The sequence below is a fragment of the Lupinus angustifolius genome, chromosome LG14 (genome assembly GCF_001865875.1).
Source record: "Lupinus angustifolius cultivar Tanjil chromosome LG14, LupAngTanjil_v1.0, whole genome shotgun sequence".
In the NCBI taxonomy this organism is placed as follows: domain Eukaryota; kingdom Viridiplantae; phylum Streptophyta; class Magnoliopsida; order Fabales; family Fabaceae; genus Lupinus; species Lupinus angustifolius.
The window spans coordinates 13,989,485-14,005,174 of NC_032022.1; the positions used below are offsets into that span (position 1 = coordinate 13,989,485).

The 15,690-nt window shown below is 32.7% G+C and overlaps 2 protein-coding genes across 4 annotated transcripts; one reads left to right on the plus strand and one right to left on the minus strand.

The window, feature by feature from the left end:
• LOC109327209 (GATA transcription factor 25-like) lies at positions 4,224 to 8,236 on the plus strand. 3 transcript variants are annotated; one of them, XM_019560280.1, is made up of 8 exons: positions 4,225 to 4,643; positions 5,087 to 5,170; positions 5,266 to 5,396; positions 6,171 to 6,278; positions 6,431 to 6,536; positions 7,722 to 7,781; positions 7,876 to 8,000; positions 8,034 to 8,236. In XM_019560280.1, the coding sequence occupies exons 1-7, from the start codon at positions 4,365 to 4,367 to the stop codon at positions 7,987 to 7,989; spliced, it is 882 nt and encodes a 293-aa protein (XP_019415825.1). In that variant the 5' UTR covers positions 4,225 to 4,364; the 3' UTR covers positions 7,990 to 8,000; positions 8,034 to 8,236. The 3 variants fall into 3 exon arrangements, with proteins under 3 accessions (XP_019415826.1, XP_019415825.1, XP_019415824.1); XM_019560281.1 differs by having other exon boundaries at positions 4,224 to 4,643; positions 5,087 to 5,149; positions 7,876 to 8,236; XM_019560279.1 differs by having other exon boundaries at positions 7,876 to 8,236.
• LOC109326154 (protein CLT2, chloroplastic) lies at positions 9,359 to 15,160 on the minus strand. The gene is made up of 10 exons (XM_019558831.1): positions 14,828 to 15,160; positions 14,604 to 14,749; positions 13,685 to 13,722; positions 12,825 to 12,940; positions 12,169 to 12,268; positions 12,053 to 12,088; positions 11,870 to 11,920; positions 10,802 to 10,925; positions 9,840 to 9,965; positions 9,359 to 9,692 (listed from the first exon to the last, which is right to left on the minus strand). The coding sequence occupies exons 1-10, from the start codon at positions 15,148 to 15,150 to the stop codon at positions 9,535 to 9,537; spliced, it is 1,218 nt and encodes a 405-aa protein (XP_019414376.1). The 5' UTR covers positions 15,151 to 15,160; the 3' UTR covers positions 9,359 to 9,534.

Consider the following 15,690-nt stretch of genomic DNA (forward strand, 5'->3'; position numbering starts at 1 on the left):
TATATATATATAAAGAATGATTCGTTTACACCAAAGTTAAGTTACACTAATTACAAATAATTTTTGTGATCCGTTTTCTTAAATATAACAGATTATAAGGGTTGATAAAATAAATGATGAAAGAAAAAAAAATTAAATATTTTTTTTAAGTTTAACTGATTTGGTCCATTAGATTTAAGAAAATTGATTATTAAAATTGAGTATAATTAGTACACTTAATATATATCATTAGATCTTGATTGAATAATTAAGATTAAAAGATAAATGCACATAACTATCATGTGACCAATGATTAACTTTTAATCGTAACTATTCATAATTAGTTATAAAGACTCAAATTTATTATTCTCACAATTTTTATATGAGAATTGTTATCACTTTAATACCTCCATAAAGTGTAATATGTTCTCAAACCCAAAAGTCTTTTCATTTTTTTTTATCTTTTCATTCAGTGTCTCTTGTTATTCTCTTTTGTATTTTTTATTCCATTTTATTATATGATATTTCTATATCATTGTGATAATCAAGTTTTTGTTTTTATTTTGTTTTTCATATTTATTTATTAATGGGGTTGTGTAAATGGTTTCATGTATTTGTTGCATGTTGTAAAGGTGAATATGTTTCTTAGTTATAAATTGTTGATTATGTTGTAGTGTTTTTATATATTATTTGAAAATGATACAATCTGTATATGGATCACATCTGCTATCCTACGATTTGTATCACTTCATGTGTCATAGATTTGTGATTGATCTAAAAAATATATTTAAGTTAAAATTTAATTATTAATTATTTTTTTGACCAATCACAAGTCCATAACACATAATCACACAAACTATGAGACAACAAATGTGATTCCCTTTTATATCACAACTATAAGAGTTGTATATCAAATATTTGATAAGATTTGTTGTTAGTCTACATGTAACTTTAAATGCAAGAAACATCTAATATATTTTAAACGCCAAAAACATTATATATTATATCAATTTTAATTTTTGTTTAATTGAGTTTTCTTTAAATTAAACTTAATGGAGGATAAAGAGGATATGACACAAGATCATCAACTATATATGAATGGTTGTAGTCATGAGTCAGAGAAAGATACAATTACTCATATACATGATAGAATTCCAAGTAAAATTCTACCAAAGTTTGAGTTGAAATTTGAAATCGAAGATAATAATTTTTTGTAACTCTTATGCTTATAAAGTTGGTTTTAGTGTGAAGAAGAGTAAAACACACATTAATGTTGGTGGCCACATAATCGACAATGTATTTTATTGTTCATGTGAAGTTTAATGTGGGAATGATAAACAAAATACTAGTATGAATAATCTTCATGCTCAAGTGAAGTTTGAATGTTTGGCAAGAGTAAAAGTATACTGTCTTTCAACTGAAAAATTTCATATTGTCCATTTTATTGTTGAACATATTCATGAGACTTATGGCCTTAAAAAGACTCATCTTCATAGATCTAATAGAAAATAACACCCTTATAGTATTTGAGATTGACTTAGCCAAAAGCTTTGACATTGTTCCAAAAGTAAATTCTGAATTAATGGCAAGAAGGATTGGTAGACCTGAAAAACGAGATTTATTCTTAATGAATATATAAATTATTTACGCTTAAAACAAACATTTCAAACGAGTTTAGGATATACAAGTAGTTTGCTCGAGTATTTGCGACAAATAGAAATAGAAGATCTTAATTTTTTCTATGACATGCTGATTTAATAACCAATATATCTTAGGGAAATACAAAAATAATAATTGATTTGTTTGTTTTGATACCTCGATAGAAAAAATAAAATAACTTTTCCATTTGCCATGTTCATTGGAGTGGATCACTATAAATTTAACATTGTCATATGATCAAACTACAAAAAAAACATTTATTTGGTTGTTTGAAACTTTAGCTACATTCATGGCAGGAAAACAAGCGTAGACTATCCTCAATGACCAAGATGATGCAATGGCAAAAGCTTTAAGCTTGACATGGCCATCGATATCATATCGCCTTTGTATTTGACAATTATACCATAATACTTTGAATAATCTTAGTGTTGTATTTGAAGAGTTTGAAGACTTCAGCAAATACATCTACATGTAAAAATCATTGCTCACCAAACATGTTAGAACATGCATCGATCAAGGTGCGACAATAGACTTATTGTGCCGTCGGGTCTAGTAGACACATAATCTCTTAAATATGTACCTATAATCAAACTTTTATAGACACAAATCAAAATTAAAATATCAGCCAAATATCTTTCTAACAGTGTAAGACCATGTGTACTAAGTTAAAAATCAAAAGTTCGATCCCTAAGAATAATATTTATTATACTATGTCAAAATTAAAAAAATTGTATAATCACCTATTGGGCATTATATGATTAATTCTTCATTGATATTATTATAAAAATCCTTACATATAAATATGTAATGAATAGACAAGTTTATTATTTTTATTTCATATTTATATTATATTATTAAATTAATTGAATTTGATGTCTTAATATTAACGTTGTTAACTTGTTATTATTCCAATTTTAAAATGTTTCTTATTTCTTATTACTATTATTTGAACTTCATAAACTTGTTTTAAACTTAATGGATTGTTTGAGCTATTATAAAGTACATTTTGCTAGTGGACTTAACGGGCCGGCCCTTTTACCATGTACTACTTATCACTTATTAGGAGTGTAAGCGGTTCTGGTTTAAACCGCGAAACCGATGGAACTGAACTGAATCAAACCGCAAAATGTGATTCGATTCGGTTTTGCAGTTCGGTTCGGTTATTTTTTTAAGGAACCGTTTATGTTCGATTCAGTTTATGGTTTTAGAAATTTAGGAACAGTTGGAACTGAATCGAAATGCATATTAAAGAAATGTATACAATAGATTAAGGAATAATGTTATAATTGTTTAAATTTTCAACCAATTTTCTAGCTTAAATTATCAATTTTTGTGTGAATTATAGTGTTATAAAATTATTATTAAGTTTGTATTATATATGTTATTAATTACTAAATTGTTTCCCAGTGTCTTATGATTTGGAACATATTTACAATTTTTGTGATATTGAGTTTGAAACTAACATATATCATATATTGTTATACATATATTGTTACATGTGTTACTAATTATGAAATGTAAGGTTATAAATGTAACTATTATATATTTTACTAATTCATATATATATTACTAATCATGAATTTTATTGTTATATATGATTCATAATTTTTTATAATAGTAGTATTAATGTTTATCCTTTTATGGATAAACAATATCTCTTGTAATACATTTTGAATTTTCAATTCATGGAAGATTTTTTATAAAAAAGTAAATGGAAAAACTGTGGAACCGAACCGAACCAAATAATTCAAGAGCGGTTCGGTTCGGTTCTAATAGTTAAATTTGCGGTTAATTGAGCGAAATCGAACCATATGTTTTTTGATTAGTTCGGTTATTAAAATACACCAAAAACCAAACCAAACTGAATTTTTACACCCATATCAATTATCACCATTACAAGTGCAATGTGACCAAATATCACCATTCATGTTTTTTTTTGTATTTTAAGTCAATAAGAAAATTAATATTTTAATATTATTTTTTAATTGATTGAAAATTATGGAAGAGATGATCCTTTTCGGTGACACATTTGTGGGGTCCACCTTTTCTTTACTTTGTCCATCTTTTCATATATATGTACCTAATTATGAATTTTATTGTTAAATATGATTCATAATTTTTTATAATAGTAGTATTAATGTTTATCCTTTTATGGATAAACAATATCTCTTGTAATACATTTTGAATTTTCAATTCATGGAAGATTTTTTATAAAAAAGTAAATGGAAAAACTGTGGAACCGAACCGAACCAAATAATTCAAGAGCGGTTCGGTTCGGTTCTAATAGTTAAATTTGCGGTTAATTGAGCGAAATCGAACCATATGTTTTTTGATTAGTTCGGTTATTAAAATACACCAAAAACCAAACCAAACTGAATTTTTACACCCATATCAATTATCACCATTACAAGTGCAATGTGACCAAATATCACCATTCATGTTTTTTTTTGTATTTTAAGTCAATAAGAAAATTAATATTTTAATATTATTTTTTAATTGATTGAAAATTATGGAAGAGATGATCCTTTTCGGTGACACATTTGTGGGGTCCACCTTTTCTTTACTTTGTCCATCTTTTACCTCGGACAGAAGACAATAGCACTCTCTGTCTGATTCTCACACAATCTCAAACCCACACATATTTATCCATTCTCCTTCTCAAAACTCTCACTTAGGATTAGGGTTAGCTTTTTCAAACAATTCTCCCAATTAATTCTTCACCAACAATGTATGACCCTATGAACCAAATCGTTGCAATCGACGACAACAACGACACCTCCGCCACCATCGAATCCACCGAGCCCGTCGCTAACAACCACCACTCTCACATCATTCATTACGAAGACGGTTCTGCCGGCGTAATTGAAGATGTTGCAACCGATAATGGTGGTGTTTATGCTTCTGGTCCTGTTAACATGCCTACTCAAGCTCTCGATGATTCTAGTCAGCTTACTCTCTCGTTTCGTGGCCAAGTTTATGTGTTTGATTCTGTCTCACCTCAAAAGGTACGTTTTTTGTTGTTGTTCTTTTAATTTTTTCACTGTTGATTTTACCCCCATTTTTTCTTTTTTAATTGGGGTGTGAAATTTCAAAACTTTGTGCTAAGTATAGTGGGATTGTATTCTGACATATCTGAATAGGCACATTTTTTTCCCTTTTTCTTGTTGGATTGTTTCACTGTTGGTTTTGTGCCCATTTTGTTGTTTTTTCCATAGGGTTATGAAACTTTGAACTTTGTACCAAGTAGGATAATGGAACTGAAGTAACTTGGTAAAAGATTGATTTTTTTTTTTGTAAGTTGTTTCGTTTCACTTTAAGAGGGTTTAGACTCTCAATTAATTAATGTGTTTTGAATGTTTAGAAGAAGGAACTTTGAGTGATTTTTAAGGATGAAGTTGAGAATTTGGTTGTTTTTTGGATGAAGTTGTGCATTTGGTTTTGCGTGCAGGTTCAAGCAGTGTTGTTACTGTTGGGGGGACGTGAAGCACCTTCGAGTTCACAATGTGGGGAGGTACCGCCTCTAGATCAGAGGGTATATATTATCTCCCTCCTTATTGTAGAACTTCACGCTCTAGCTGAAGACATAAAGGAGCTGGAAATTTTCTAATTTCTTGTGTTGTGATGTAGGGTGCAATGGAATATCCAAAATGTAGTCAATCACAACGAGCAGCCTCGTTACTTAGATTTCGTCAGAAGAAGAAAGAACGGTGCTTTGATAAGAAAGTTAGATACATTGTTCGTCAAGAAGTTGCACTCAGGTTTGATAGTAAGCAATACACATATTAGGTTTCCTATAGAAACTTATTGAGTGTTAGGTTGAACTATTTGAATTTAAATGTGAGGTTATTTACCGTCTGAAAAGTTTATGCTGCTTAATAAATGCTCTGTTCCACCACTCAAATGACGTTTGGCAATGACTTTTTTTTCTTTGCTTCACATGGTAGAGAGAGTAAATAATTATGTGCTTTGAAGCGACATCCACTTTGAAGTTGTGTGTAATTTAGATTTTGCAATTTGCAAGTGTGCAATAGTTTGCTGAAGTCCTGTTACCTAAATTAAAAGACCCCTCTTTTAACTATGTCAACAACTGAGATTACTCCAAAACTTATTTTGATGGACTATTTTGGCTTGGTTGATATGGAGTTCCTCAAACCTTCACTGTATAACAGCCAGCCTTTTGAATTGTGGAGATGAGAATGTTGCATTGGATGAGTGGACACAATACAGATAAATGAAATATCTTATTTATTGATTGAAAGCAAAATATTTTTCGCCTTTATATTTTATTGCTGTAGCTATGGTATAAGTTGGTGCATACATAGTTTTCATTACTTGGTTTCTCCTGATAATGAGCTGTCTTCCATTTCATATTTAATGTTATCAAATGAGGAAGCTCTCATGTTTTCATGGAATATTACATGTCATCTATGTTTCCCATTTTTTTTCTTTTGATGTTATTCATCATTGTATCATCGGACATTTTTTGCATCAATGCCTATGCTGTTTCTTACTTACCTGAATTTTAAATGTAGGATGCAACGTAGTAAGGGTCAATTTACTTCAGCTAAGAAACAAGATGGAGGTAGTGGTTGGGGTGCAGACCAAGAGTCAGTGCAGGATGCTGTTCAATTAGAAACCTCGTGAGTTTCATCTTACCCGGCTAATCTTATAGCCAGATAACTTATTTTGTTCTGTGTTTTTGTCAATTATTGTGAGTTTCTAGTAGTGTCACTTGACTTGTAGATATACCATTGGATGTTTTACCATCTCTTTTTATTTCCTGTTTGTACAGATGCACACATTGTGGCATAAGTTCAAAGTCCACCCCAATGATGCGGAGAGGGCCATCTGGTCCAAGGACACTTTGCAATGCTTGTGGACTCTTTTGGGCAAATAGGGTTGGTATTTGTACAAATTGTTCGGTGTTAGGAAACAAATCTTTCATGTAATTTTCTGTAAATATATATTTTAACCTGACTAAAGTGGTTGAAATTGGGAAAAAAAATCAACTGGCTATACCCAGACCCCACTAGGTGGGAGCCTCGTGCGTTGGATGCCCTTTTATATATTCTCACTTGACTGAAGCAGTTGAAATAGGCGAAAATTTTCTCTTCCATTTTCCCTTGTATCTGACCAGTTTACCAGAAGAGGCTGTTTCGTGCTCATCACCATTCTTTCCTCTATTTCTAGAGTGCCACTGGTTATACCCTTATGTTACATCACAATGTACGGTGTTGTACTGTATAGCTTAGCTTGCCCATTTGCAGTGTGGACAGGCACTCGTTCCTGTAAATAGGATTCATATGGGATATTGAGCCTCACACCTGTCCTGTTCGAAAAGCAGAACCCCCATTTAAAGTAGGGACTCTCCCTAGCTTTGCTGTGGATAGTGGTCTCTACATCACATCAACTGTTATTTCGTTCTATTGGAAATACAAAACTGTTCTGTAAATTGTTATCTAGAACTTGACCTGATTTGGAGAAGACATTGAAGACCCTTTATTTCATTCTTTTCTATATAGTCAGCGCTGTAAGTTTCTGTCCGTAAATCATTTATTGGCTTATCACATTTCAACGTTATAAGGTTGCTGCTTTGTGGCTTGAGGGTGCTCGAATATTGGAAACTGCCCCTTCGCATGTGGGAGTAAGGGTGTGAGTATTTACTCTCCACAGACCCCACTAGGTGGGAGACTAGACCACCCTATCGATCATTTTGAGGGTGCCTTGACGTTAAGGTAGTGTTGTTGCCTTGTGAACCGATGTTGACTTTCGAATGTTATAAACAACCTCTTTGTTTGTGGAGGTAAGGTTGTAAACACCTCATACACTAGCATGTACAACCCTCATGCACAATGCCAACTTTTTTTTATCACATTTCAACATGTTATTGTGCAGTATTTTCCTTTAAGAGTCATCAAATGGCGATTCAATTTCCCGTTCCTCTCATTTCTTAGTGTATCATCTTTCTTTCACATAAGGGAGGTTCAACTATGTTTCTTTGTGCACATGAAATTCATATTCCTCAACTGTGAATCTGCAATTTGCTAATGTCATTAATTCTGCATGCTCATTGAATTCTACAGGGTACCTTAAGGGACATTTCCAAGAGAAACCAGGAACACTCTCTTGCACCACCTGAGCAGGTAGCCATTCTTCTGTTTTACTACATCACTTCATTTTTTAATCCTTATGATACTGAATACAAGTGTTTCCCTCTTTTCTTTTGCCTAATGCCAGGTTGGTGAGGGTAATAATAACATGAACTGTGGGACTGCTATGCCTGCACATAACAATCTTCTTACTTTCACTGATGATAATAAGTCACCAGCTATGGTTTCTGCTGATCATTGAGCATTCCAGTCATGGAAAATGCAAGTCATTGTCTCTGGTATTACTAGGTTTATAGTGATTACATTCAGTTTGACATAAAATGTACAGTTATAGCAAAGTTCTCATCAGTATAAGAGGTCTATTTATATACTTTTGGATCAGCTACATTAAATGTTTATCTCTGTATGTCTACCTGGATTTTTATGAACACATGACTTGATATGGGGGTTTTAGTTTGACTCTGAATATTTATGTAGCAGCATGCAATAGAGATATGGTAGAATATTTTTAGTATGACCTTAGGATTAACATAAATGCGCTTTAGAGAACTTTAGGGTCTGTCTGTGAGTTGAGTTTTGGAGGGGAAAAAAAGAAATGAAAGAGAGCTATTATACTTGGAGGTAGTTCTGAGTTTTCTCATTCCCTCCAAAATTTAACTGATAAATAGACATTTATGCTTCCATTTTGAATGAATCAAATCTTTTATGTGGTGTTTGATAAAAAGAATTTTTATATTTGGTGGAATCTCAATTTGGGAAAGTGAGTTTCTATGATTGGTTGATTAAAAAAGATGTAAAGACAAGAATATAAGATTATGAATGTGAGTATATTGGATTGTTAGATTACCGAAATGTGAAAACATTCCTATTAAACACCATCCTTTCCTAGCTAAATAATTAATCAAAATATGCATAATTTTTTCATCCTATATGCTAAAAAAATAGTGCAAGCTTTCCCTTTGGCATGATCAACAAGTTGTGTATGACAACATTGGAAAGTCCAATTTTGAAGTTATTCTATGTTGCAAATCTGTCTTCAGAAAATCTTAAATCAAATGTTACCTTTAAATAATTCTCAAATTATTTATTAAAGGACAGATTTCATGAATGAATGTACAATTTGAGAATAAGAAAGGGTGATATTTTTTAACTGCGGTAGTTACGCGATATGGTATTTATTAAATATTTCATCAGTCATTAGTTTTTTGAAGAGTTTAAGTTTTAATAAAAATAAAATAGATAAACCTTTTGCAAAATTTTATACTTCAGTATTATGTGGTTCCTAAGAAAATGGCCTTCGTTACACAATCTTTAAAATTGAATTTCTGGCCATACCCTTCTCAGCTTTGGCATCTGCATCATCTATCATTCATTTTCATTTTCAACCATCGTTGACTCTTAAATAAAAAGTAATACAAACAAATGCTGAGTAATATACTAACTATGTATAAATCTTTACAATGTCAGTGTATAGATATTGCACTCTTCAACAAAATTACAATGGTTCAAAGTATAAGATTAAAATTTGATTATTATTGTTGACTGTTGCATTCAATAGCTTACTTGAGAGTGAGAAAGGTAGAGCCATATGTAAAGCATCAAAGTGGCCCTTAAAAAATCAAAACCGTATTGATTTTCCTCTAATCAGAAACCAATAAAATTATTGAATAATCATAATATGGACAATTGGACTAATCAGAAACCAACCTAAAAAAAGGAAAAAAAAATATGTGACCACAAATAGAATGCCTCAAGAGGTGAAGACTGAAGAGTGATATTCTCTGTTTCAGTTTACTTTAGAACTATTCTTGGCTGGTCTTGCTGTGTTGTACAGAAAAAGACCACATACAAGAATTGCACAGCCTAGTACAAAATTTGGGCTCAGGCTTGTTCCTTCAGGAAGATATGGTAATGGAAGAGACAGAATATAAACAGCAACCGGCACTGCAAAAATCACAAGCACACATGGGCCGAAAAGCTCATAAAGAAAAAAAAGGGTGGGTGGCCTAATGCACGAGGCTTCGACCTAGTGGAGTCGGAAGATGATAGATTACGAAAGTAAATGAGTATAGTAAGAGGGAGAGTGTGTACCTGACAACATTACCACAAGAGAAGCAATAACAGCGGAAGAGGTTTTTACTACATTAAGCAGTGATATGTTGAATGCCAAATTGGTAATTATGTAAAGCAATGGAAGCAAGGGAGCCCCATCACAACCTGAGACATGAAAGTAATGTAGACAGATTAGAACAACTTGTGATATAAAAAATTCAACAAGGTTCAAAATCATAAAAGGGAAATAAGGGCTAGTATATTTTCATGGATATTAACCGATTCGGGCAACAAATATAAATGAGAAAGGATAAACAGAAATTTATTAATATCTTAGGGTTATGAGAATTCAATTAATTCTAGAAAAAGGTTAAACATGTCAACACCAAGCTCACTTCTGTATCTAGATGGGGATAACCATTCTTATGAATATTCACAAATGTCTGATCTAACAAACTAGGAAGGTTTATGTTGTGTAGAGTATTTCATTATACTTTGGAGAATCACACTACAAAAGCTAGCCATTGTGGTTAAAGAACCCAAGGCCATATAAACCTCTGCTAAACCCCAAACTTCCAACACCTTGCAATCGGGTTATTAACTCCATGCTCCACAGTCCTGGTGGCACCAAGGTTGACACAGTCTGGCGGGTGAACCATGCAATGCTACCACCCGCTATATTCATTTGCAACAGTAAGAGATGACACACGGGAAGGTTCTGATACGAGCCTTGGGAGAACCACACGTCCACACCACAAAAGTTAGCAGTGGGAGAGCCTAAGGCTATAGAAACCCCACATCAGAATCCCATACAACTGATGTAGACATCTAGTCCATGACTTCCAATTAGGCCGTAATACGTTAATGAGAATGCACCCTATAAAATTATCTCATACTCAAAACCTAATCTGATAGCGTTTTAACATATAAAGGAATAGAAGATCATGTAGAAAGAAATGTTATATCATTGCTACAGCCTAAGCAGATCTATTAGAGCTTACTTGGTTTGTGAGCTCCAAGGTTTAGAAAGCAACCAGCACCGCTTTTAAGATACGAAGGGAGTTGAACAAGTGCTATGCCTTTCAAGTTAGAAAGTAAAGGTAGAAAAAGAAGTACAAAAAGAGCCTGCAATATATATCAGAAGCCAATCATAAATATATCACATTTAAGTAATAAACACAAAATAGACTTAATCCAAAATAAATTAGAAATGCTAATAAGAGAAAGCTTTGTACACTTAGTCAATGTTGAGCTACCATTAGAAACATTGGCTCAATTTGGCACCAGCCAAATCTTCAATATTTGAGTGTGATGAAGATGTCAAAGGTTCGATTGTCTAAGGTACCACCTATATATATCCCACTCCCTTACCATGGTGTATATGAATAGTGTATTGTCCATAACAGTTAGATATATAAATCAGAATGTCAGACAGTGAACTCAAATATCTAGGATTAGCAATATAGTTCCTCCCACTGGAGACAAACATACAAATATCCAGTAACCGTTCCTCGTGCTCAGTTACTTTTGGAAATTTTAGGGATTGGATGGAAAAGAGAAAAGAAAAGTTCAACTAACAAGACTTTGAAATTTTGTATTAAGTTGTGGCATAAGACATTAACCTAATACTCTGGTTTGCACTAATATTTTAGGTTAAGTACAGGTGTAGTACATCTAGTACAAGCATAGTCCAATAAAACTCCAAAATAATAAGATTCCTCTAACAACAACCAAGCCTTTATCCTGCTAAGTGGGGAAAATAATAAGATTCCTAACACAACATTAATCCAAATATTCTAACAGTTTCCATATGCTATTTGTCAGGGGACAAACAAAAGCAATGCATTTTGAAATGGTTTAAAAAGATGGAAAGCAAACATAAAACTTCCTAAGTAAATGGAACAGAAAACTTATAGAATATATGGTCCAAAATGACAAATTAAAAAAAATTAAATCACATTTCAAAAGAGTTGCTGGAGATCGTTCTTCAAGAAGTTATTTTGGTTAATTGTAATATATGTTGCGCCAATCACTATATTTAAACCATCTGCATTGTCATGGAGCCATACCTGAAACCCAGATCCAAAAGAATTGACCACAAATATGTCCAGTGACTTGTTCTGCATGCAAACAACTTAAGGACTTCAAATTATACTCATTCATGAATTTCCAACCAGAAACATGGTCCAGTGGCCCCAATACATTACTCCCTAGTCCCTCCACACCCCCTAAAAAATGAAAGGGAAATATACCTTTAAGCGAATGGCAGAATCAACAAAAACATACTCCTGCCAGACATGAAAATGTGAAGATTATAACATTCCCTAACAAGGTTTAATTAAAAAAAAACATCTACTTATGGACTAACCTTGATTACAGAAGCCCCAGCTTGAAAGGCACTGGAAACAATCATCAATGCTGGCCAAAAGAGCTCAACTTTAGAGAGCATGTGACCTGCATTAGAGCCGCTGCAATCATGGGAGACAAATTATAAGATTGAACCCACTCCATTTAAAATGAAAAGCAGAATTTCATATCAATCTCGTCTACGTACTGACTGCACCAAATTTGTTTCCCAATAACCAGTGAGAAGGTTATCTGAAATTTGCATTGCATGCAAATAATAATAATTCACACTACACATTTATGCATGATCTAAATTTGAAGAAAACATTTTATATGCTCAAGAGAAAGCAGGCCATTGTGCTCTAAGTGTTTCTCTTTGTTTTCTATGAATAGAGATTAGGTTCCATTGTGCATTGTTCTTTTGAGCTTTCTGACTGTTTTTTAAGTCATTATATCTCTCTGTAGTTTTTCTTTTATGGAGGATTTCTTATCTTCCTATATTGCCATCCTCTTCCTACTTATTGATTCTTTTCCTATCAAAAAAATAAGAAAGAAAGCAAACAAGCCATTCCAATATCATGTAGGCAATACTTGACATCGTGAACTCAACATGAGAAACTGAATATGGAGCGTACTTATTGCAATTATTGCATTTGTCCAGATGATAGATTAAACTACCTTGCAACAGCCACCACAACACCTGCGGCAACAAGTAAACAGCCAGCTAATTGGTTGATCGAGTACCTTCTCCCCAAGAAAAGAGTAGAAAACACAAGCTGCCAAACCAAAAAAGTCTGCAACAAAAAGAATTCATAAAAAATGTTGAGATTTTATGTTACACATAATAATACATTAAATAAGTAATACACATCAACAAAAATACTACAATCGTTAAGCATATAATAAGCTTCAATCAGCATTGCCCTATAAAAATGAATTCCAATGCAATTGAAATGTGTTTTTTTCTAATCAATTGCACTTAATGGCACCATTTAGAGTTGAGTTACTAGTACTGCTGATGACAATGCAAAATGCAATTTTATTTTTGAAAACATATATGAAAATTTGTGTGCATGTAAGAATACTAGGAAGATGATTACATATTCACATTACCAAATTCACTACATCCTAACAACATCAGTAATTCAGTATAGACACAGTTTCAGCAAAGGCATTAGTCATGAATAGCCCAATATCACATGCCCAACATTGGTATTAATACTAGGATGACGATCACATCACTAAATTTACCCCAAGATAACAATGTGTCTTTCTCTCTTGCTAATATATCATAACTTAAATCTCAAGCATTTCTATTTAGAATGCCATTCATATTGTGTTATGCAAAATGAAAGCAATTTTTCCTGAATAAGACCTTGCCAATTGTATGACAAATAAGAATCCAAAAATAAAGTAAACTTAGGATGTATAAAATGAAGGGCAGATGTATAAATTATGTAAAATAAAGATAATAAGATTTTATTTATCACGCTTTCTTATCCTTTGATGACAAGGCTGCTCAAAAACATTTAAGATACCTGACTCAATATAGGTATGACTGGTCCAGGAAGTACGGCTGCAGAAGACAACCAATATTAAGTATAGGAAACACTGAAAACAAACACAGACTAATGTTACTTGAGTAGGTGGAGAATTGAGAATATGGTGAAAGTACAGCAGAATGAAAAGATTTTAATTTTCACAAATTGTAGTGTGGCGAAGGGTGGAAAGTGGAAACTCACTTTCATGTTAAATGAATGGCAAAATTTAGGGGATGAGTGAAATGAGTAGCACTATCAAATTTCAATCATATGACAATTTTTTGTACCAAGCAAGTATGAAGGAATTTCCATCCCAAATTCTCTATTTCTCCATATATCTCCTACTTGAAGCATAGTCTACACATCACAAGAATTGCAGCCTCTGCTTTTGTTCTTTCATTTAGAAACATTTCAAACTTCACATTCTTTTCGTTTCATTTCACGCCTTTTTTTATTGCTGATTATTTCATGTCCAAGAGAAACAAGTCACTTACTCCCTGGTCCTTACTAATAGTGACACCAACTTAGCTTTGTTTCCCCTAGCACTATAAAATCTAATCAATATACCCATCATTTAGATACAGAATTCAAGGCAAGGTTGCCTACTACAGAACCAGAGTGGGTCCAACTCTTCCTCGGACCCTACCAAAGCGAGAGCTTTATAGCACAAAGTTGTCCTTTATTTGGATACACAAGTAAGACAACTCAAATTGACATGTTGGATTTTACCTTTGCATATTAGATATGTACAGCTATAAGAACACCCTACATAGAAATATCACATAGAAATTTGTGCACTACATTGTCTTATGAAATGTTCTTATTGTATGAAACTTATATCTATCTATTCTTGTCATAACCAGATAACAAAAAAAAAAGAACATAAAAAGACTCTACCAGTAATGAAAAAGAGTACCTGCAGCAGACATTCCAGAAGCAACACCCAAAGCTTCTAGAAATCCAATAGCCAAAAATGGTGATTTAGGAATGGAAAGCATCTCATTGGTTACAATTCCGGCACGGTATCGGATATATAAGATAGTAAAATATACAGCAACATACCTATAACAATTCACACAAACTTCTGATATTGAAAACATAAACAAACAAAAAGAGTAAGAATAATAATAAGAAAGATACCCAAAAGTAGTGAATTGAGCAAGGAAAAAAGGGTAATTTTTCATAGGAACAAGAGCTAGCTTGTAAAGAACACGATTAGCTACAGCCAATGTAACAGTTATAGCGGAAGTGAATAATACAACGTTGGTGTTACTAGTATCTGAGGTTGAAGAAGGAATAATGTGAGTAATTGTGGTGCGGTTTGATTTGGAAGGTAAATGCAAAGGCAATGGTGAATTTGAAGAGAATGAAGACATTGGGAATAGTAGAGGTTGAGAATTGTTGAGGTGAATGAAGAGAAAAGGGGAACAAAGAAATGAGGAAGAAATTGAACAAATTGCCATTCAGATTCACTCCTAACTATCTAGACTCACTACTAGTACAATTATACAATGCATGCTTTCATTATGAAAATGTAAGGTTTGGTTGTAGTAATAAAAACATGGATTTACTCTTTTTTTTTTAATAACTATATTGAATTACTTTAAGTACCTACAAAATTGATTTGAAAGAAATATGGAAAGTTAAGATAAATTAAGTGACATTTATAAATCCTAGGTTTTGGAATGCCACAATAAGTGACATGTATGAATCTTAATTAAATACATCATTTACTAATGTTATTGACATGCTGACATTTAATTATCTTGGAAGATGTAATTCTCTTCCAATGCAACTTTTTTTAAGATTGTGGTTCTCAACGTAACAGGAATAACAATGAAAATCAAACCTTTGGGTACCCGTCTGAACTTCAACCAAATTTAACAAGGAAAACCTACTATAATAAGGTTGGGGTTTAGGAAAATTCAATCTCAAATTTCACATTCAGATTTAGTACAGTTGATATCCTACCCAAATCCACCCGAACTGATTAGATAATGTAC